Below are 24,613 nucleotides of genomic sequence, written 5' to 3' on the forward strand. Positions count from 1 at the left end.
GTTCAAATCTGCTGTAAATATTCTCTCCAGTATTGAGCACTGATAATAGTACCTGAGTGAATCCTTTTGCAAGCAGTTTCTGAATAATATTATAGAGTCACACGCAAAAGGTTGCACAAAGCCTGCTATTTCATAACTAGTATTAAAAAATAATCTGCTGTGGCAACTAAAATCACTCGGAAGAAGGGTACATCAGCTCCATCTGATGACCACTGCCCCAACTCTGTGAAAGTAGCTTCCTTTCAGGTTTGTCCCACTTTATGGTTTGCCAAGATCTTGGCCTGGCAGCCCATAAGGTTCAACATCTATTTACTTTAAGAACTCATCTTCTTTGAGATTTTTTTTTTTCCTAAGTGATACATTTTTTGTCTACTGTTTTTCCAAGCAGAAATATTTGAGTACCACTCTACCATAGGTATAGTAGTCTCCAACTCATGTTCCCGTTCAGGTTTGTTTTGAATTTCTGCAACACCCACAGAGCAGCATAGTCCACAATAGTTTGCTTGTTAACTCATAGCTTGCCATTAAGTTTCATGTCAATTACTAAACTAAGCATGAATCACTACAACATAGCACATATTAGCAATGTCCTGTTCCTTTGATATCACAAACCATCTGAAAATTAAAGTACAGCTTTCCAAAGTAGACAGGCCAGTAATCATGTCTTACTGCTCTCTCTACCTCAGGCTAGAAGCCTAGAGCTACTCCACTCCAGATGACACAGGTTCAGAAGGAATGAAAGGAACAGCCACATTCTAAAACAAGGTTTGACATATGCATAAGGAATTAGCAACTAAGTAGTTGTTGCAAGCTTTGCTGCTGCATCCCTATTATTTGCTCCTGTACTACCAAGAAAGGTCCAAATCAGCCTGCCAAGTGGGTCAACTAACATAAACTTCCAATGCTACTGAGCTCAAGCTAGTAGACTCTTATATAAGGCCCAAATTTAAGTTAGAGGTAAAACTTGGGTTAAGATAACACTGTTAGAGGTAAACTATAAATTTAAGACAAAGTAACATTTTAAAGGTACTTTGAAATGTAACCTATCATTTACACACAGGCTTTGAAAGTAATACTGTCCCTTGAAAGATTCACACCAAAACAAACCCATTTTCACAAAGTTGCTAAAAAGTTCACACCTAACTACAAAACAAGACAAGCTCAAGTGATAAAGTACAATGTATCAATAAAAAAATTTAAATTTTATTTTCTGTACAGCAGTGCTCCTTTTAAATTTCTCCAGCTAACAGATTTAAGGCTATGCGCTATTGCAGTTCATTCAGGCTCACACAGCAACACTTGGCAGAAAGGATACAGGCACTAGTTGTATTTACAGCACCTGGGGTTTTGCCCATGGCTTGTTCTATGTATGGAACTAAGAAATCAAGAACAACACTAGTTTAAGACACAGCACATTATTTTATTACATGGAGTGAGGGCCTATAGTAGGTAAGGAGCAGTAGGCATCATTTATTTTGCTCTTTACTAAGTCATTCTACTAGACAAACAAGATGTCATTGGTGCTGTCAAGATTCAAAACCACCTTTATCATTTTATGAAACTGAAGAAAGCAATCCCAAAGGCAGAAACAGCTAAAATAAGAATAAAAATATGCTTGAACAAAACCACTAAGAACTAGATCAAAATTCCAACCAGCCCCCCAAGAGAGCAAACACTCTGCACACCTAAAATAATATTCACATTATCTAGTTAGAAATTTTAGCAGCATTGCTTTAAGCAATTACTTATAAAGAATTTGTTCCTAATAGGAAATGGAAAAACATTACAGCGATGAATTGGAAATTTTTGTTTGGTTTTGTTTTTTTTTTTTTTTTAAGAAATTGTAGTAACATCAAATGCTTTCAAAATAGAGTCTGTTGTGACATGGAAGAAACACCTCATAAAAAACAATGAAGTAGCCTTGTATCACAAAATCACTATTCTCACAGAAATCAAAGAACAGGACAGCTTATCTACCAACACAGACTGTTAAGCATGTTTTATTTCACCTCTGAAGAATAACAGACTCAAAATTCTTCAACACCAAAAGGAAAATGTTACTTCACGGGTGGGTCATATCTGCTCTCTTTCTGGGAAGGTTGAAGTGTCAAGCTTTAGAAGAAAAGGTCCTCTTTCCACACACATTACTGGGGTGTAAGGAAGCGACTTGGAAGGCGAAGCAGAAAGTAACCTAAAGAGTGCTAGGATCAAGTTTTTTCAAGTATTTCTGCATAAATTACTGTATTATACAGCTTTAAGAACACTTACACTGCTGTTGTGAAGGCAGCTAAAACAGCTTTCACCTTGGTATTTGCCAAGCCTCCTTCAATGAATGCTTCACATAGTTTCTCTGCAGAGGCTGATTCAAAGCTTTTCCTCTCACGGAGAGACTGGCGGTTACTTTGCAAATGAAGTTAAGTAGCTTTAGGGGGAGCTGCCTCCTGTGTCCTTGAGGTCTTTTGAGACGATGACCCCTCAGCTTGTCTTTTGAACTTGCCTCCTTGAATAACAAGAACTCTTGTGAGGTGGAAGGGACGGGTCTGCTGCTAGCAGACATTGCTGAAGTTACCTCACCAAGGGCACAGTGCCGGCTTGCTGCAAAGAAGTGACTGTTGAAGAGGCAACGCTTCGTTAACGAAATAGCCCATGACGAGCCGGCAGGACCAAGGCTAAAAATCACCAAAACTTTTTAGTTTCTGCCCACTGTCCTTCAGAGTTTCAACAACAACCGGTCCGCCAGTAAACCGGCCTGGGGGCAGAGCAAAGGGAGAAAATGCAGACACGGCGACCCTGCCCAGCGCCATGAACACAGCTACAGCGGCCCCCAGGGCCCTACCCGGGCGCCTTTCAGGGAACGCCCCGTTTGCGGCTTCAGGGCAGGCCCCAGGGCTTCCCCCTGCTCCTACGCGGCGAGGGGCAGATAGAGCTGCCCCACGGCGAACAGGACCACCCTCTGCAACATGGGGAGACTGACTGGGCCGCGCCGCAGCGCTCCCCACTCGCTACTGCAGCCCCTCTTAGCACAACCACTTCCGCCCCAGAGCGGCGCAGCTGTAATGACGCGCTTCCCGCCGTTCTCCACACCCCGCCTTCCCCCCGCCCCCACCCACCGCCTTGCTGACAGCCGGGCCGGAGGCGCCACGCCGCCATTTTATCGCTAAAGTGGCTGGGCTCCGCTCCGCGGCCGTTGGCGCGACCGGTGGAGCGGGCCGCGGTAGCGACGGCAGTGCCGGGCGCTTTTTAAAGGGGTTTTAAATCTGCTTGGGAGGGGGGATTGTCTTTGTGCCCTGTTTTCAGACGCTATGTCCGCAGACGGAGCTGCCGGAGACCAGGTGAGCAAGAGGGTGAGGCTGTAGGCCTCTCCGTGAGGGTAGTACTGGGAGTTATGGGGACTGTAGCGGTGGCCCGGCCCGGGCTGCATTGTGTTGGCTGTGCTGTGCACGCCGCGGCAGGGTCGAGGTTGTGTCGCAGCATGTGGAGCTGGCCGCCGCCCGGGGCTGCTGTTGATCCCGGGGAGGCCGCGGGCAGCACGGCCTTGCCTCTTCCCTACCCCTGTAAGTCCCGCCGGTCCCGTCGGTGGCGTGGTCGGCGAAGGGGTCCCCTTCCCTCCCCCCACCGCACACACCCATGTTGAGGACCTCGACTTTATTCCGCCAGCCAAGGGTTCGCTGGGGGGAACGGGTACGCGGAGCCGCTCTTGGCGCGCGCCGTCAGTTGAACCGGCAGTGCGCAGAAAACTGTGTCGCGCTCGGTCTACGAGTTTCTGGTAAGCAGACTTGAATTCAGGTCGAGGTGGACAATAGGCACTCCAGTGAGCTTTGCTTTCCCGTTCTCGTTTATCCGCGGTCGTGGTGAACACGCACTTCAGAGGAAAACTGAAACTTGGACAAGCTGTTTATACTGGTACACCTGCAGTGTTTTGTGAAGTGAGCGTTTTCTGAACATAACATGTGGCTGTGAGCCTCTTTAACAGTACCTTTTCCTCCAAAATAAGGTATTATTTAAACACCTTTAAATTAGAACCAGTAAAAGTAGTCTTATTTGATAAAGCTTCTTCTTTGCAGTACAGCGTTCTTGCTCTTGGTGGAAAAATAACCACTTTTTCAGTTGGGTTAGGCTTGGTTTTTTTTTTTAATATAATATGTATGATAACTTGTTATTTTCTAGGCAGGTGAAGAGTGTTGTATGCCATCTTTTGAAATGTGGTATTACCATGAGCTGTCTCTTATTCACTGGCAGAATCTTTCTCAAAAGGTCTTTTTAATAGTTAGGCCTATTTTTAAAATCAGTATTAGTTGGAGGAGTGTGGATGGAAGCTCCTGACTTGAGGGTAAAGTGATTGATAACACTGTGGCCTTCTTTAGTGGCCAGGGTGGCCTACAAAGAAGCTTAAAATTATGCTGATGATTTAGCGCTCCCTTAAGCTTTTCTTTGTGGAATGTTAGTCTTTTTACAAAACAGGTTATGTTTCTGTGTGCCTGGGGCTGTACTTAAAAAAGGTGATGTGTAAACTCTGTAAGGTCACCGATTTGGGGAAGGGGAGTAGGGAAGTGCTAAATATGCAAAATACCTAGTTCCTGGCTCATTAGGAAAATATCCTATGAATTAAAAGCTTGTATATTTAAAGCTGGTCAGGTTACTAAGTATATTCGTAGTATGTTTAAGCAAGGGGTTCTTAAGAATGGTTTATCCTCATCACAAGGGAGATAGTATCAATGAAGTAAGAATATGCTACAGTAAAATGTTAATAATTCTGATGTGTAGTGTGTTTCATCTTTAAGCTACCCACTCTGATATATTTTGAAAAAATACACTGATACTTCATTACATGATTGTAATACATTGCTATTTACCTTAAAACCTATGCTGATTCCTTTTCTTTTGCAAAGGAGACTTTAATATGCAAAATGTTGAATTTCCATATACAAAAGTAAAAGCTGTTCTGTAAAGTAACAGCTTTAACACCACAATGCCATATCACAGAGGGTTTTAGCATTCAGAAACTGCAAATCATTATTTGCAACCTGTGTAAACATAGGTTAACATATGGCTTGGATTTGGTTGGGATTTTTTTTGTCTATATTAAGGTTCATTCTTTTTACCATTGTAATTACTGTTTTCACGTTGAGTCCACTTAACAAAAACCAACCAAACACCACCACCCCAAACAAAATATAGAAAACCCCACCCCCCAAAAAAACAAAAAAAAATCTCAACAAAGCAACAAACAAACCGTGAAACAAACAAAAAAAAACCCAAGCAACTCTTTAGTTGGATTAAATAATTTTTCTTACTACTCCGTCTTCTTTATGAAGGCCTCTGGATTCTGGTGTCCTAGAAGTTTCTAATTTTGTTATGCTCAGTTATCCACTTCCATCATTTCCTTCAGTTTCAGTAACTTGTCTTCCACAGTTTCTTTTCTTACCCTGGCAGGATTCTGTTTCTTATTCCTAATGTTGAGGTAGACCACAGTTGCTATCAGTGTCTTCAACTATGAAGTTTTCTGCACCCTAGGCTACCACACATCCAGTTGTGTAGAGAGGGAGGCGCACCTTAAGTAAGCGTTGATGCCAGTTCAACTATGTTCTTACAGGGCATGATGCACCTAAATTCACTGTGTCTCAGTGACAGAAGGAACAATAGAGAATTATGACTGGGACAGTTGTGCCCTGCTTCCTTCCCACCTTTGCGGCTGCTATATATTGTAATGTAGTGCTGTGTGAAGGTCTCTGTAACTTTGTGTGCTCAGTATTCTTACAGTTACAGATGCTTCTTTCTGTGGGAAGTTGAAGCTAAGCAGAGGTTAGGTTGCATCTGGCTTTCCTGGTTTGGGTTTTATCTGCTACTTCCATGACCAGTTTCTGAGGTTTTGGGTGCCATTTTCACTGACAGTCACACAGATCAGTAGAAAGGTGTGACTGTTTAGTTAATTTGCATCTATGTTCTTAAGATGTATACATGAGAGTGCACAATGTTAAATATCTGACAAATCAGAATTGTTAGCTCTGACTCACTGGTACACAGGGGTGTCTACATCATGCTTCCCAGCTCATAGGGTTTTGGAGGGAACTTTTAAAAGCAGCTGTGTGAGTAACAAATTGCCATACTGGGTGCATCAAGCATGAAGTGCTGGTAGTGTGGGAAGGAAGAACAGAATGGAATGTTGGATGTAGGGAGGGTGGGAGAGTAAAGGTATTGTAAGGTTAAAGGTGCAGCTGGTCTTTAGTTGGCTGACCAGGTATAGTACAACTGAAATGTGGCTTTACTGCCTTTAGGCTGAGCTTGGCTCCAGACATTTTTAGGCTGCTGTACTGTGTAGCTCAGGAGCCTAACCTATGTAGGTTGTCCCCTCCTTGCATCACTATGGTAGAACAGAGAGGGGGTTGGGGGCCAAAGAAATGTGATGAAGCCACAGAAAAGTGGTGTGAAGCCACCACTATTGCAGTATATTTTAAAATTCTTGCAGTGTGTCAACTATGCTGGACCCACGTTAATTTCTTCAGAACCAATTGAATGATGTGAGGACTTGAATTCTCATAGGGCCCTGCCGGACTCCTGGCAGTCTGCATGATGTTTTAACAAACCAGAATTTCCAAAGGTGGGTTTTAAAATGCCAGATGCTTAGCCCTGTCTATATCATAGAAACCCTAGTTTGTAGACTGAAAGGCTCTATCTTCCGCTGGTTGCCAGAAAATTTCCTGACAAGCTTTTCCCAATTTCTTCATGTGTTGAGGTTACAAACGATATAACAATGTATGTCCGCATTTTTTCAGGACCTCGATGTACATGTCTAGTTTCGTTTCAATCGTGTTTCATGTGTCCTCTAAGAAGACCTAAATGTGTTGTGCTCTTTGCCTCTTTCTACCTTGGCAGGACCACTGTTCTTACCTGCTTAATAAGTATATACGTGCCAGGCATCAATTTTACCTGAAGAGTATTTCCTTTGCCCCCTGCATTAGTTGTTTTCTCATCTTTTAAGGCTAGAACATGCATTTCACGCTTCCTGTAACCGTTTTCTATGATACATTCCCCAGTCTGGCATGCATGTAACTTTACATGATCCAAAACTGAGCTGTGGAAAAAAGAAATGTATTGTCTCCGTGACTACAGAAAAGACCTCTGTGGCAGCCTGTTCCAGTTTCTTGAGAGTACTTTTGTCTTTGCTTTCATTCATGCCTCGTGTCTCTCTGTAATAGTGTATCATGTAAGTTTCTGATTTCTAAATGCAATAGTAAATGTTATTGTAGCTAACTTTAGCTTAAGGTTTTAAAAATAGACGTCATTGAGTGCAGTACTGAAAGCAGAAGTTTATTCTTGTAGGATTGTGTGGGTTTAACATCTCAGGAGGAGCCATCTGAAAGAAACTCTTCCCCAGATCTTTCTCAGATTATATTGTTTTATGTATGATATATAGTAAAACTGGGTTTACTGTCACTGTTTAAACTCACAGTAGGAACAGGCTGTAAGCAGATTGAAAACATGGATTGGTGGAGGAAGACTTGTGAGTTGGTAATCCAGTGGTTTTTTTCCAATATTTATACAACTTTAAGTAATTTCTATATTTCAGCCGCATTTCCAGAGTCAGTAAATTCCAGGTGTACCAAGAAGTTGTTAAAGTAGAAAATGTCTGTCTAGATGCCAATGTTTGGGAAATAGTCTCATGGGGAAAGAATGGTAATTATTACTAATCTAAAACTTCGTTCAGTTTGATAGAACAGCCCAGATTATGTTAGGGCAGGCCAGTACTTAACAAAAGTATCCTTTAAAATATATTTAAAATGAATATGCTGGGTTATATCTGTTAATAGTGGCAACAAAATTTTTTTCAAGATTGTGTTCATAGTTGAATTGAGTTGCTGGTAAAGTAGAAAGTGGCAAGGCATTAAAAACTGATTCAAGAAACTGAGTGTTGATAGGGTGTAACGATAGTCTAGTGAAGGAATGTTTTACTGAAGGAGGGGTTTTAAAACTTGCTCTTTATACAGCTGTAACTAAACTTTAAGGAAGAAAACTTAGGTGAGACACACCTGTAAACTAACCTCACTGGACCACTAACAATGCTTGTTAAATTGTGTGTTAATGTCTTTGAAATTGTATTCATTGGACCTGCTACAGTCCAGGCTACGCTAAACTGCAACATCCAGGCAATACTTCCAAAACGTAGCTTCAGTCTTAATGGACATAAATCTCCTTTTGGATGTTGAACTGATTTGACTGAGCTATCCATTAAAATTCCTGTCTTTTTTGTGTACAATGGCCTGTATGTCTTGTTTGTAGAAGTTCTCATTTCCTAACTAATGGTAGTTTTTAAACCATTTTAAACTGGCCACTTCACAGGTGGAGCAGCTGTTTAATACTTCTCATTTTCACTGTGGAAGATTCCTTTGGAAATAGGAGGCTGCTTTAAGCAATTGGATGCATTAGCTGGTGCAGATAGTTGAAAAAGGTGCTTAACTAGGTATTTTCTTACACAATTTGGAATCACAAGGTGGGAAACTGTTAACTGTTGATTTTAGGAGTAAGGTATAAACCAAGAATTTTTCCTTGAAGCTCATTGATAAATACTTCTGCTGCATATTAAAAGTCAACTTTATTTCTTCTATTCTTGTTCCCTCAGATGTTCTTACGAATTCACATTTGGATTTTGTGCAGTTGAGGTATTTTGCAGAAAGAAGCTCCTAGACTGCTTGTTGGATAGTTTGGATTTAGGTCTTTTCAGATTTTGGAAACTATAGTCATAAAGATGATTTTACACTTTTAGTATCCGTGAAACTAAAATTCCATTGCTCTTTATCTTTGTATAAATAATAAAAGGGAAGCTGTGAATCAGGCTAGATTGTAGTAACAGAGATCCTTGTGGACATGGAACCTTAAATGCTAAAATGCCATGACCTTCAGAGGGTTGTTTGTGGGATAGGAGCCCAATTATGTGTGAGATACACTGAACACAGTTATCAATAGCAGAGGGGAAAGAAGTATTTTTCCAGTTTCTATGCAACAGTTCTTTGCAGTTTTGTTTTTTTTTTTTATTTTAGGCAGTAAAGAAATGCTAAAAGCCAGTATCTATCTGATTATGTGCAGCTGTGTGATAGTTTAAGCTGAGCGAAGTTGGGACTGCTGAAGTCCTGTATGGTTTTGCATCTTTTATTCTGCATCACATCTGATCCTGAAATCGAGGACTTGAACCGTTATAAAACTAATCATTTTTGTAACAGTGTTATTTTTCTGTTGATTTAACTCCATGAACTGACTTGTTATAGGATGAGATTAACTTAAGTGCCTCTTTTAACCAGAGGAAGGGAGTAAAAATGCTCATCTAGGGAAAAGATCATGGCAGTGAACACCCAAGAATTAAGTACTCACACTTGGATATTGGCTGTTGTGCGTGTATTGTAATGACAAATGCATAATCAAAAGCTGCATACCCCTTGAACTGTAAAGTTTTCAAAACTGGGATCAAACATCTTTCTGGCTATAAATGAGCTAGGTTAGAAGTCAAGGTTCTTGCTCCCTTTCATTGTATGCTTGTGGTAGATGCGAGTCTGCACAGTTTTGGTGTATAACTGAATGCATTTTTGCCCAAATGCCTTAGTTCTGGCAGAACAGTCCAGGCTGGAAATCCAAATATATTAGGAGTAATTACGTGTGAAGATGCAAGGTAAGGAGGCCTTACTTTTGCTCTAGTAGAACCAGGATACTGATTTGCCTCTAGGAAATGTGGATGGCTTTTATTTGTCTTGGAGAACGATAGAGGCAGGAGAGGGAGTGCTCACTGCCCTTAGGAAGTTGAGTGTGACATAGGGTACAAGTCATTTCAAGTAGTCTAGTTTAAAACCCCAATGATATCTGTAGAATTCCAATAGTTTATGTTTCATCTAACTGCATGGAGGATTTTATCTGCTGCCACTAAGTGAATATCTGTTTATTTAGGAAGGCATTTAGCCTTTTAGTTTTTTTGTTTGTTTTTCTAATAAAAGAATGAACATTTTATTAGGCTTTATAGTTTAGGAGTCCTGTATCAAACATAAAAAAATATGTAGGAATGTTATGAGTGTGCATCTTATCAGCATCTATTTTTTTACCAGCTTAATTTGTTTCAGCCTTCTCTGAGTTTATTGCCCAATATCTGCATAGGTGAAATTAAACTCCTGGAAGCCTTAACTGTTTCACTACAGTGTCAGCTGAGTTATTTTGTGTCACATGGAGAGGTTTAAGATAATAAAGCTGAACTACTGCAGAAATAGGCGAAATGTGCTTCAGTGGCCCATTCTGCTTTTTCCTGTTAGAAAGCTGTTACTTGCAGTGCAGGACCCTGTGCTGCAAATGCTTCAGTTGTTTTTGTAGTGTGGGGTTGTTGTGGTTTTGTTTGTGGTTTATTTTGTTATTTTTTAATTGTAGCTGACATTCATAGTACTCCTGATAGGCATTTCTATCTAATTGAATGCAGAATAATATATGTTTGAATATTTGAGACAAGCAGGTTTCACTGAGATGGTATATAATGGGAAGCAGTGGTTACCACTGATGTGGGTGAATTAGAATTAGACCTTTGTTGAATAAACTTTTCAACTTTGGATCGTCTGTAGAGATAGATAACTTACATAAATAGAGTTTAAACTTTGGAAATTTAAGCTTCAGTGCTGTCTTCTGGAAGATGAAATATGTTTATGCATGCCATTTTGGAATAAATAAGATCACTAGTTCATTTCATATTGTGTTTTTCATCTTAAGCCTGTATCAGCTGAACTATAATGTTGTATTAGAGAGCCAAAATTTTGATGGACTTAAGGATGTAAAAGTATATGGAAATTAATAAATTTACTATTTTTGAGCTGACAACTTTGTGCTATGAATTTTAAATTTGATTTTTTAAAATCCAGTTAATTTTGTAATTTAGCTTGTTGTGGGACTTGCTACAGGCCTTCCAAGCTACACTGGTTTGCAGTGAGCAGTTACAAATAATGGTCTTTAAACTCCTATAAAGCTCATCCTCCTTATTTCTCTTTTTGCCTTTTATCTTTCATGCATGGCTGCTATTATCTGTCAGTTTAGCAGTTCTGCAATGTTTTTGATAATTTTTGTTTTATAAGTAAATCTAATTTACTTAGTCTTAAAATCTTAAGGGTTATGTCTTGAATTATATCCTGCTAGTAGAGCTGACACAAAAACTGGTAGTGCTGAAAAAATAGGGTAGCCTTTTTAAGTTATCAAGTTGAATTTCAGTGTATAACATAAGCAGCTGTTGTACAGTAGTGCATTTGCAGAGGTTGACAAAAGCAAAGGAGCCAGGGCACTCAGGAAAATAAAGTGGATGTTCTTAAGTAACTCAAGCTTACTTTTTAGTTAGATTTACCAGCCTCGGCTTTTCTTTTTTTAGTCACTGTTTTATACTATACTTCACTGGCAGCTTATCTTTGTATAATGCCACTGTAAATGGTCTTCAGTAACATCTATTATTAATACCTTGCGTTTGTATTCTTGGAATGTCTGCTTTCATTCAAGAGTGATGTGCAATAGTGGTGTTTGTTAATTTTATTAGAAGCTAGAGCTCTGTAGTGTCTAGTTACCTTCTGTTTCCCTTTTTTTATGATGGCACCTTTGATATGAGTATCAGTTCTCTCTGCTGTGTTTACTGTCTTTTTCATTTTTAGAGCTGTGTATTAACCTAGATCAAATATTAAGAATTACCTTGAAATGATCTTTTAGCATTTGACAGGAGTGTTTTAGGATTTTCTGTGTAGTAAATAAATCACACTGTGTTATACAGTACAGAATCATATATTCTAACAGTAATTATAAAGCTAACTTGTAAAATTTCACAAGAATGGTCTTGTAGTAATAATTTACAGGTTATTATTGTTACATCTCAAGAAAGCAAGAGTTTACTTGATCGTGTGATTTGGGACTCCTAACATCTGAAAATGAGTCAAGTTTGGAAAGTTAGTAAATAAGCTGTTTGGAGTCCAGGTCAGAACTATTTCGTGCTTCATAAAACACAGTATCATTTAGACTTGTAACAAGCATGTATTTTAAGTCTTATTTGTACGTAATCATCAGATTGTGATCTTCGGATTTTTTCTAGATTCAACATTGTTAGCACAAAGTAGATGAGAAGAATTACGAAGTAAGAGATTTTCACAAGCCTTTAAAAGAATACTTATATCTACACTATTATAGTGTAACTGTGTTAACGAGTTAACACTCAATTTGGTAAAACTTTTAGTATCAAAAAAAGCTTTTAGAACTCTGATATGAGTGAATTAAAAAAAAAAAAGTGGTTTAGTGCCAAAACTACTGGAGGACAGCTGTACACTAATGGACAAATGAGAAAGGTAACAGAGAAATTGTGCTTGGATGACATACACGTTGCTGCAAAAACTGTCATCTCCTGGTTTTCTTGTTAAATCTGTAACTTGTGATGCAAAATACTGTCCTGCATATACAGAATTACTTGTGCAGTAACCTGGATTTTTTTGGCTAAGGTCTGCAATAGACAAGTTGTTCTGAATTTACTTTTTGCATCTTAAAAGTTTCAGGTCAGTAAAAACTGTATTTAACATTTTCAGTGCAATAAATTCTCTGGCAAACTCAAATGTGCTTGAGTGTATTAGAAACTTTTAGTCAGTTTAGTCTAGCTTTTTTGCCAGATCACCAAATACTTAGAACTTGTGGTAAGAGTGCATTACCTTACTGGGACAACTTGTTTTCCAGATAAAGTTGCAATCAGTAACTCCAGCGTAAAAATTGATACCTGAAATGTTATGTTGTCAGAATGTTGTCATTAACTTGACTTTGTAGCTGGGACAGAACTTTTTGAACACTACTTGTGATCTCTTATGTCTTGTTTTTAAATTTTTCCAGGCTGCTGAATATGTCCCAGAAAAAGTGAAGAAAGCTGAAAAGAAACTAGAAGAAAATCCATATGACCTTGACGCTTGGAGCATTCTCATTCGAGAGGCACAGGTTTAGTGACATAGGATTACATTTCCTTATCTATGGTCCACTCACACTATTTGGTACTGGAGTAAAATCAGCATATTCATTTACATAAATCATAATATTGTAAATGCTGTTTTGATTTTCAATTTTTAGAACCAAGCTATAGACAAAGCACGGAAGACCTATGAACGCCTTGTTGCCCAGTTCCCCAGTTCTGGCAGATTCTGGAAACTGTACATTGAAGCAGAGGTTAATATTTTTATATTTTTTCTTATATAACATTTAATAGGAGTTTTAAGTTTACACTTCTATGAGCATAAGTAAGATAGGCACATAATACCTAGGGAAAAGGGGATTTTAAATATGCCTTGCCTTTATTTTGTAAAATAGGTACAAAGGAGTGATTAAAATGAATTCTAAAGTACTGGGTCTTTTATGAGTTGATGATTGTTGCATTATGGAATTGCAACAACATTAAAACCGTTTCAATGGTATTGGAGTGCTTTAGCCTTTTATTTACTTGTCGTGTCAATTTATTGCCTCCTGTGTCATTTATTTAGAGGACTTTTTTTTTTTTATTTATACATGCAAACTTACTTGAATGACTTTCTGTGAATGGATTTTTTATTTTTTTTTTATTTCTTAGGGAATTGAGTGTTTCTGTGAATAGTGATTTCAGGGAGGGTGTGGGATGGAAACTGGTTTCTGGAATGAAAATGCGGGGAAAATGCATTGGCACAACTCCTTAGCTTCTGAAAATCCCAAGAAAATTATGATTGTTTACATAATCATTTAAAACTTCCCACCAGTGCATTGATTATTTAAACAGTCTTTAATGATATGCCATGAAATGCACTGGATGATCTGAGTTTGGGGTTGTTTTGGGTTTGGGTTGTTTTTTTTCCTGTAATTGATGGTAATACACATGCTTTTTTGTGGGCATCTTCTAGCTGCACATTTTTAAGTGACATCTCCTACATTCTAAACTACAGGGTGGGGACATGTGTTCTGTAGGTGAGAAATGAGATAGCTAAATTTTTTTCCATTTTATGTGCAAATGCTAAGCAGCAATCTGAGTACCAAAACTGCAGTGTAATGTCTTATTTTACATTATGTATCCAAATGTGTTCTGCTAGTAAATTTTTGAGATTATTAAATAAAATTGGGATCATAGGAATCTAGCAGACATTTTTATATTGTAATTTATAGTGAGATGTTATAATGCAAAATAATGCAACCTAAATTTAATATTACCTAATTAAATATAGAATTTTAACTATTTTGTTTCCAGTAGTTTGTAGTAGTAGTTGTGATGTTGGTTATTGGACATATTTGAGAGATTGTAAATGAGCTAACACATGAAGGTGTAGCTTTCCCTTTGGGACCCTGCAGCCAAATCCACTAGCTTTTTGTACCCTACAATGTTTCCTACAGCACCTAGTCTTCAGAATCTAGTCTAGTTTGATAATTACATTAAGTTGTCTGGTTTCTGTGCGTACTGGAAAGATTTCTGTTTCCCATGCCTCAAATTTAAGAGTTGAATAAGACCACCTCAGAAAGCATGTACTATATTGTAGATCTTTCAGCAGAAAGTGCTATTACCTGTTTACAGCTGCTTGTCTGAGGCTTCTTGTCTTGAACCACGTTCAGAGATGAATTAACAGACATTACCTCCCTTAATCAATACCTCTTAACTAACTTATAATCTAATAGTATTTAAAAACATCAACAGTGATAAAACTTAAAACAGTCTAGGGTATAATTTTTTTAAAGTGCTTCTTTGAGGAAGAAAGATGAGCGTCTACCCAGCAGGTATGGTAACAGGTAACACAAGGTAAATTTGAGAAGGAAATAATTGGCATGAAGGTGATTAATTCGTGTGTGTGTGTGCATGTGTGTGTGTGTGCCTGCCTATAACTACACTTCAGATATAAGAGAAATGGCATATATGATTCTTTTATTGAAAAAAAAATGGAAAATGCGAGCTGTAGAGTTCTGGTAGAGGTTCCACTCAAAAATGGTTATACTTGAAAGAAGTGTGAGGTTACTTCTAGACATTTATCTTTTATCTTAACAGGCAATTTGTTTAAATCCCAGTTAAAACTTTTCAAGTTTTCTTTCCTGGTTCCAGTAACTTTTCTCAAAACTCACATATTGACCAATTTAACTAAAAAAGCAACTTGCTTATCTCTGTCTTTCTTTTAGGGTATGCAACCATTTATACCTATAAGCTGAAATAATGTCCTATTTCAAAATTCTTCTCTAAAATAATATATATTCTATTTCAAAATTCTTCTCTAAAATAATATATATTCTATTTCAAAATTCCTCTCTAAAATAATATATATTCACACAATTGGGCACTGTTGTCACTGTTGTTTTGAGTTGCATATTGTGTACAGTCCTGTCTGAGAGTAAGTTCAGAATGAAATGTTTTATCAAATATTCTTTTAACTGTGTGGTTGAGTGTAAATTAAGGCCTCAATTATTTTTTGAAGGCTACCTGAGGTAGAGGAATTGCTCTGAGGCTTCTTTTACTGCAGCCTTAAGATGTACAAGAAATACAGGGAAGGTATTTTCCAAAAGCTTTTTCCTTGGAAATCTTAGTAGTGTTGTCCTGCTAGAAAGTTTCTCTTTGATATTTCAGAAGTATCAATCTTCCCACCCTTGAGCTGGGAAAGTATACCTGTAGTAAATATTTGTTGAGCATCGTTTTTTGTTCACTTTCACTGCCTCAGCATTTAAATCTGCAAATTGCTAAATCTTCAGTCATCTGTAAGCTTTTTCCTGATCTCAAAACAAACATATCACTTTCCTCTTTAACATGACAACATTTCGTCTTTGCATCACAGAAAGACAAAAAGGTAGAGGGAAGTGGGGATTGTTTCTGGCAGATTGTCTTTCACTGGAGAATTTTGTTCTGCAAATGACAAATCTGAGCTGAATATCATCACATAGTGCTGGTCTATGAGTGGAAGATTAGCTAGGGTGAGGATTATGATCATAGAATCATGGTCTTACAGAAAAGTAATTAGCCCTTTATCAGCCTTATTCTTCATAGATGGTTAGAATTCTCAAATTTCCCTTTGCCTCACTTGAGGAATGTGTTCTTTTTAATCATTTCCAGTCTTCAAGGATAAATCATTGCTTATAATCTATATGCACAAAAACTGTTTCCCTGCATATGTCAGTTCATTTTGTAATGTAAAGCTCTTAAATGCAGGCCTTGCTGCTGTGATTACATCTTGGGTTTATGACAGTGTTTGTTCAGCCACTGACTGTTCTCCTTTTTGTGTGTGACTGTTGCCTAGTGGAATATAGTGTAAAGCAGTGCTTAGCACTTAGTGTGTCATCTAATTTACTGCTGTTGATACAGAGACTGGGCTGAAGTAACTGAATACTTCATGTTTTCTATTTTATGTGCCAAGCACTGATTTATACGTTTTGGTCTCTCTATTGTGACTGGTTTAGTAGTTAATAGAACAGAGATTAACTGGGAAGAGAGCATGCTTTGACAGTTTGTTAATGGAAACTCTACTATTAAAGTTTGAATGATCAGAAAATTTTGGTTCTCACATGGGTTCTTATTTCCTTTGACATTCAGAGAAGCTGTTGCAGGACATAAAAATAATAGAATTAAATGAAACACCTTCCAGCTACCATGGTTTTGAGTCATAGCCTATGAATGCTTAAGACTTGAGAATAGAGTTTCATTTAGTGATTTTGACAGAGTAGTCTATTTTTTATACATATTTTAGCAAGTAAAATAGTCGAATTGCTATTCTACATCTACTCAAATGTAGCAAGTGGTACAGTAATACCACTCTTCTTAGGATCTTGTTTTCTCTAGTTGCTTAAAGCATGTTTTTCTCTTGATACCTTTCCCATAAAAGTCTACTTCCAGAAAACTTGAATCAATTCACATGGCAGTCCCTCTTTCACAGTTTTAAAAAGGAGCCTGTAAGTCTCAGTCCCACGTGTGCTGTAATGTTAAATTCATGATCACATGATCTGGATTCTAGCCTGCTCTGCTGATTTGCTGTGTCTTCTTGGGTAAGTTATTTAACCTGTTTTGCATTATTAAAACAGATACTACCTACCTCACAGGGTTGTTGTGAGGCTCGCTTTAGCGATTAAAGTGCTTTTGGCATCTGATGAAAAGGTGCCACAGAAATGTAAAAATAAATTCTGATGTAACACCCTATGATCCCATAGGCCCAGCTGTCTATTTCCTTTGTCTCTTCAACTGTTTGAACTGTCTTTTAGGTACAGAAAGACTTGCTAATGCCTTTCATGCACATAAAAACTTTTACTTTACCAGTGTTGTGAATACTTTAGTAGTTCTGAAGCAAGTATTTGAAGTTGTCACCTCTTTCTCTGCTAGTTTCCTTTGAGAAATCACCAGGTTGAAAATCCTCTTTAAGCACATTAATTAAACTCTGTAATTGTTGTGAGTGTTTCAGACCAGTTCACACCACACCTTTTTACCTTTTTTGTTGTTGAGTATATTACTTTATAGCCTGGTCACTTTGCACTGTTGTTAGTAGGGGTTGAAAGGTTGCCATAATTAAAAATTTAAAAATCATTAGCACAAGACAGCTGTGAAAACCTAAGTCTAGAAACAATAAATACAAAGCTAGTAACATGTGTGTAAAGTGTTTGGCTGGTAATATGTCTTAATATTTGTCTTGCAAATTTTGCAAGTAAGACTTCTGTATTATTGCTTGTTCTAATGAAATGAAACTAGATAAACTTTTTTGATATACTTGTTCACTTCTGTTTGATATGAACACTTGATTTTAGATGTCTTGATAACAAACCAGATGCTGTATGAGCAATCAAATAGTGGGACCAAAGCTTAGGGTTGATCGTTTTGCATTTCATCATATGCAATACATCAGTATCTTTAATTCATGTAATTCACACTGGTGTGGATACTAGTCAGAATGTATCATTTAACATGTATATGAAAAATGTAAATAAAACTGTTTAGAAAAATGATTGTTTTTGTTTTAAAATGTTTGTGTTTCTTCAAAGCATTTTCTTCCCCTGTTTTATTTTAATCCGGTTCTGAGTTCAGAAAGAAATTGTTATATGAACCACCAGAATTCTGCTTGGGGGAAAAATGGGAACTGACTTCTGTCAGGATGAAGTTGGAGTGATCAGAAGTCAAAGTAGAGTAGACTTCTTGGCTGGTATTCTGTTTAGTAGTACTTTCAATTGAGAATATTGTATGTATCTCTGGCTGATCTTTGTTAGTTTCTTAATAGAAGGCATGCCCATTATAATCCATGCCCACCCCACTAGTCACATGAGTCACATAGAGTAAATTTCAGCTTCCGAAAAATGGCTGTACAGGTGCTCTGTACGAACATCCATACTGCACATTCTTAACTACCTCAGTCTGAGATTTTTAATCTTTTTTACAGCTGTATTATTTATGATCTTTTCTTACACATGTGTGGACCTGTTCCTTTTCTGTTAATAAATGTCATTCTGTCTGTGTGATTATTGTAGACTTGCACTAGAAAGTGAATGCAACTTCTTTCCTGTCTTTTCTACTCAATATGTAAATACAGGCATGCACATCTTGCATAGTGGCCATGGTTCTACAAGTTGTTTAATATCAGAAAGCTATCCACATAACTGACACAGTTTCAGAAGATGTGTGGTACAACACTAGTGGGTTTCTTTGTGATTCTGGTTTTTGTATTCATTAAAAATATCATGGGAAAGTGTCAGGAATTCTGATTTTTTTTTTTTTTAAGTGGAAGTGATGCCTCATGAAGAGATCCTTTCTATAGTGTATTACTGTTTTTTTCACATGAATAAACATGAACTACTTCCTGTTCTGTTGTATTCTTTCCATGTGGGGTGACAGAAACATCCCTATTTGAAGTGTTAGTTATACATAACTTGTTCACCACACTTTTGAAGTCTTGCTTTCAAATGTAACAAGGACAGTGGAAACTTTCCTTATTGTGTGCTTTCTTTTGTTGAAGTCATTTGCTGATCCTTCTATTGGTGCTTTGAGGGGGGAATGTGTGTGTTAGGTCAGGCACAAACTTTAGCTTCTTTCTCATGTCTGAACCTGAAAGAATCAGAAGTAAAATACAAGGCTTTCTTATGTACCATGTATTGACTACAGTTTGGTTATCTTCATCTGCATGGGTTAGGGAACTCCAATGGTAATTTCTCATCCATTTCTACCTCTCTTCCAGCTTGTCAGCTGGTTGAGTTACCTGATGCTCTTTATCCAGATTTTGAGAAGCCTGATGGCTGAGAGAACACTGTCTGTTAAGCCTTATCTACTAGTACTACTACCTAAAACAATGCTTGACTTTATTCGCTGCAGAAATCTTTCTGCAGACTGTGAAAAGGCTTTGAGTCACTGCTGTGGAGGAAGTACAGTGGCTTCTCTTAGCTAGAAACTCTGAAGGCAAGCCATTTGTTGTGGCATTCCTGTGTCCTGTTGGTACAAACATTCTTCACTTAAGAGTGTGCATTGTTTTTATCCCTTATTAGGGTATGCTTTTCCTCACTGACGGCTTCCATGTTTCAGGCAGTCTACATCCAGTAGCAGGTTTGGACTTCTGCAGTGAAGTGTTGTATACCTAATACTCTATTAAATTGGACATTTTTCCTTTCTTACATGAAATAATACAAAAGTTAGAAGAAATTAATATGCATAGTTGTATAGTTGTACAGGCACCGTTCACATTTTTTCATGGCACATTGTATACATGCAGTTAACTACACAAGAATGTGTTACAGTGATTTGAATGTGGATGGTATTGGGGTTTAACTAGTTTGGTAATGACCGGTATTCATAGCATAGAAGCATGGGAGCATTTCCAGAGTTCATTTGAACTGTGGCATCAGAAATTTTTAATTTTTAAGGATAGGAATTATGAGTAGAAGGATGGGGTTTTTAAATTTATTTTGTGGACAGTTTTCAGTACTAGAGAGTGGAGTCTTATTGCATCTTGAAACAAACTCTTTAGTATATATCACTTCTGACCTGAAGTATAAACATTTCATCTGGGTCTGTTCCCTGAGAAGCAGATTGTACTAAGCCATGTGACAGGCTCCCTATACTAATCTTCATTTTCACAGGTTCCAGTGAGCACACATTGCTGAACTGTTAGTAGATCCTGTAACTTGTTCTGTAGACTGAAAAAGGGTTTAAGAACTTTAATTTTTTTGACTTTCTCCAAAAGGAAGAGAGCTAGAATTGGTGGTATGCTGAGGAAGCTTGTCGATTTTACTCCTGCTTTCACACTTGCTCTGTGTTTCAGCAAAACAGTTATGGAACTTAGGAATATATCTAAATTGTGTAGGCTTTATCAATTAAAAATGTTCCTCTGGATCAACTAATTTGAAAAGATTAGTAGTACGGTGAAGGGTCAGCTGTCTTACCTTGTTTGATTCCTGTAAAATGACCGTATGAAACTTAAGACTTTCTAATGAAGGCAGCTTGCCCTATCCAGTTCCCCATGGTTTGTATTAGTGCATGAATCAGAGAATAAGAACTAACCAGTATGTAACTGGGAGGAGAAATGGCTGTACACTCTTTGAAGTGTTAACCCATGACCACAGCACAACAAACTTATTTAGAGACAGCCTGATACTTCCTTATCATTTAATGTAAAAATTAAATATATTTAAAAAACAATACTTCACAAGTCATGTGTTTGGACTAGAAAGCTAACTTGATGATTGTTGCCTAGTTGTTTGATTTAGTATTTTCTGTGTCCAGGCTGCAGCAGAGTCATCAGCTTCCTTCAGCTGTCATCTCTCCTGGAAGTATAGATTTTCAAATACCACTTTTAATGTTAAAACTAAAAACGAATTTTCTACTCAGATTAAAATGGGTTAGATTTACAAATATGAGGCAGCAACTGTGTAGTTTTGTGTTGTCCTACTGATGAAACAGTGTAATACTTGAGCTAACTTCCTTGTGCTCAGTGGAACTACATTTATACATGAGACCGTATGCTTAAAATGTTCATAATGTGACCAAATAGGAAAAAGGGCAGCTTAGCTGCATCTGGGTCTTTGTTTTGTTTTCCTTAGGAAAGGGGAATATGCCCTTTCAAAGAACTGTTTTCTGTTTGTTTCTCCTGCTTGGAGAAATAAAATGTGTAACACTGGCTGTAGTTGGTGGCATTTTCTAATGTAGGTATGGGTGCTGGTAAAGCTTCCAGTTAAATTCTCTCTTAATTTAGGAACTCTTAAAGTATATTTTCAAAATAGTTTCAAACTGAAGTTTAAACCATGAAGCGACTTGTCCTGTTTCAGTACCGATACCATTCATCTCAAATCTGCTTTCAGGCTATATGAAGGAGAGGAACAAATATTGTACTTTTGTCAAATTCTGCATTCCTGCAGCTTTCATTAGGGCCATTGTTGTGGTTTCCAGTATGTACAGACATATATTTGTTAACCAAGTGATGGATAAGAAGTTAAATAAATAAAGGTGTACTTAATATTTCCAGAGTTGGAAAGAGAGATAGAGGAACAATCAAATGCACCATTTTAAATTTACTGACAGAATTGTGATTATTGTAGTTTTTATGGCTAAATGAAAACGTGCTGTAGGTTCCATGCCTGTGGATTGCTGGGGAATCTCTCTGTGTATGCGTATACACATTTGATGTGTATATACATGTTTATGTAATAAGGTTACACAACATAATTAATGTTAAAATCATACTAAATAGAAATCTGAGTATATGAGCAACAGAGCAGTGCAAATCTGCTGATAATTTACATAGATTACTGAAGTTTATAGGTACTCAGAAATAGTTTGTGCATAATCTCAAAGTGGAATATATTTAGAATAACAAGGAATGGAGATTTTTTTATTATATGAAACTTCAGTCTGAGTGCAAAAACATGACGATGTAGTATGTAAAGGAGTGGGAAAGAGCGAGCTAGATTTCCTGCTTTGCTTTTATTGTCTGGAACCCAGTATTGGCCTGCCTTTTTTCCATTCCTCCCTTATCCATCAAAAGATGATTTTTGTATGTCTTCAGTGGGCACAATTAGAAATGTATTTGCTCTAAGAATTATGGATTACCAGATATTGTTGTGGGCCTTATCTTTTCAATGTGCCCTTACTGTTCATCTTTCAGATGATGAGGATCTGGGAGTTCTTATCAAGAAGCTGTCTTTGGACAGTTCAGATGTGTTCTTTGAATTTAAGTGTCATAATTCTACTTACAATTCTGATGGGATAGAAGGCAGGGGGAGGGGGATTCCCCAGTAATCATTGTAACTGTTTTCCACTTTCCTGTAAGTTCCCTGATTTTTGTTTAAATAAAAAAAAAATCCCAAACTAATCCCATGACAAACATATATACATCTGAATTATTGTAGAGGGAATCCTGTGCTCTTAACATCTCTTAATTATGCTTATGCAGCTGCATAGCTGCTGGTGAGATTGTAGTGGCATTGCATTTGTAAAGCACACAAGAACATTTAGTAGCCTATGAGATGCAGCATGGAAGAGTTCTGAATGAGTTTCATTTAAACTTTCCCTGAAACTTGGTTTAGTTAATCTCTATTGTTTGCTCTTGTATTTTATCACAGATACTTAGAAGATAAAATTGTACTTACATCATACAGTGCTGGGGCTTGAGGTCTAAGAAGCCCTCTCATTGATGTTACTATTATGGAGAATAGAATGGTGGTGATGTAACATATGTAGGCTTTCATCTTCTTAGAGTGTTGTGCACTTATACTAACATGCAATTAATATAAGTTGAAGATGAGTTACAGTGGATAAGTTTACAGAAAATTGCTTTTGTAACACATCTTGCTGGTGGAAGTTCAGCTTGCAGCTTTTCATCCCTAGGCCATGCTAGTTGAGCCTTCTCCCCAGATTTTCCACACACATTGCAGTAATTAATGGTTTTAATATGAGCAGTGTGCTTTCAAAGTCTGCCTGCCTAACGTAATAGTGCTGACAAGATCATACATGAAGAAACATATTCTTCATATTGAATTAGAATGACTAGCCTTACAGAGGGGCTTGGTCTAGCGGCTTTAACTTCACTGGGGCAATTCCATCATTCTAATGCTGTGACTGTGCCTTTGGGAGTTGTAAATTCTGTCTAATTGTAAAATTGTGCTAGAAACACTCCGTGGTAGCGTTGAGTGATAATGATACAAAAAATAACTGAAAGAAAATACACATTATTTATAATGCTGTAAAGTTTCAAGTGGGCTGGTTTTAAATAGACTGAGATAAATGTTTAAAAGTACAAGTGTGTGGCCATGACAACCTTGCTAGCTGCTTAAGGTTTTCTTTGTAAAAATGCACTCTAAAACAGTCCCTACTGCATGAACTTCTAGATCCAAGTTACCTGAAAAAATGTTGGGGGTGCAGGCTGAAATGCTTAATATAAAGCAGCGTCTCAGTCCCTACTCCACTCCCTAACAAAGGCATTGCTGCCCTGGTAAGTATATGTTATTTGCCCATTACTGCCCGCTAGCTAGCATTCCTCAGGGTAATACTATCAGTATATTTATGTCAACTCAAATTCTGCTCTGGAGTGCTTGAGCAGGATGGGCATTATAAATTTCTCCTGCAGAAGATGTAACTAAATATAAGATTGATACTTTGTATCCCTGTTCTGCTTTGCTTTGTATCTTAAAGATGGGAATTTAAAAGGGAAGTAAGGATGAAGTTTAAAATTAGCTGTCAGACTCTAATTCAGCAGAAATATTTTTCTGGCACTGAGCAGATGGAGGTAAGTTTTTCTTCGTAATGCCAGAAAGAAAAAAAAAAGATGAGAAATCTAACCTATTTACAAACAAAAAAGGCACAGGGTTAGACACTACATGTTTTCATTTTATTGATGTTCCTACAATTCAGGTTTGCCCCCCGATAATTTAGTTTACTAGTGAGAGAAAGATAGGTTTATCTCGGTAAGTTTGATAATTCTTGTTGATTTTTGGTCTGAATCAGTGAAGACACTGCACTGGTACGATGTTACTGACCTGCATGACAGTGGTCTGCAATTTCTGCAAAAACTTCATGGTCAAACGTTTTTCATTGTCCTTAAAAGTGTACTTTTGGGCCTCCATCACACATAAATCTTGACCTACAGTTAGTAACACTAACTAGTTGAACTCAGTAGTATTATCTGTGCTTTGCCTTTCTCCTGGGCTGGCAGTTTATGAAAACTGTCTAAACTACCATGTCTTTCACACGTGAGCTTTCTGCTAAGAGCTATATTGGAGGTCAGTTCTCTGCTCAAGCGCTGGCTGATGCAGTGAATCACAGAGGTTTCATAGTGATGCTTCACCCTGTTCCTAAATCTTTAGACTGGATTTTTATAAGCATGCTGCATCACTGTGATGATACAGCACCAAAACCAAGGCAAGCACTGTCATCTTCCAACACCAGGCTAAAGTATGAATGAGGGGAAATTCACACCTTTTCTTGAGAACCTTGCCTGCCTTGCTCTGAGCTGCATCTTCTCCATTTAGGTAGTTTAAATTATGTTTTGGTAACTGTTCTCTCTTTTATACTCAACCAAATGTTTTCTGCCAGTGATAGAGATTACCAGTTAAGCTGCTATGTTAGTTAACATGTTGCTTCTACAGATGATGGTAGTTTGGTATTGTGTGCTTGGTGTCCTTACATCAGATCACTCTTGGCATC

The 24,613-nt window shown here is 37.7% G+C and overlaps 2 protein-coding genes across 5 annotated transcripts in view; one reads left to right on the top strand and one right to left on the bottom strand.

The window, feature by feature from the left end:
- Nucleotides 1-2,962, bottom strand: part of HIPK3 (homeodomain interacting protein kinase 3) — a 100,849-nt gene extending 97,887 nt beyond the window's left edge. The window contains exon 1 of the mRNA XM_062620258.1: nucleotides 2,269-2,962. The gene's annotated coding sequence lies outside the window, so the exon portion shown is untranslated. The remainder of the gene's footprint in view (nucleotides 1-2,268) is intronic.
- Nucleotides 2,963-3,033: 71 nt separating this feature from the next.
- Nucleotides 3,034-24,613, top strand: part of CSTF3 (cleavage stimulation factor subunit 3) — a 49,979-nt gene continuing 28,399 nt past the window's right edge. The window contains exons 1-4 of one of the 4 annotated variants that reach the window (XM_062620269.1): nucleotides 3,034-3,332; nucleotides 5,316-5,394; nucleotides 12,862-12,963; nucleotides 13,093-13,188. In XM_062620269.1, the coding sequence (XP_062476253.1) occupies nucleotides 5,356-5,394; nucleotides 12,862-12,963; nucleotides 13,093-13,188 (237 nt within the window). In that variant the 5' untranslated portion in view covers nucleotides 3,034-3,332; nucleotides 5,316-5,355. Of the gene's footprint in view, nucleotides 3,333-3,612; nucleotides 3,767-5,315; nucleotides 5,395-12,861; nucleotides 13,189-24,613 lie in introns of those variants that run through there. The other 3 variants (XM_062620267.1, XM_062620268.1, XM_062620270.1) reach the window with 3 other exon arrangements.

Source organism: Pezoporus occidentalis, unplaced genomic scaffold (genome assembly GCF_034315485.1).
Source record: "Pezoporus occidentalis ecotype Australia unplaced genomic scaffold, CSIRO_AGI_Poc_V1 ctg22, whole genome shotgun sequence".
NCBI lineage: Eukaryota > Metazoa > Chordata > Aves > Psittaciformes > Psittacidae > Pezoporus > Pezoporus occidentalis.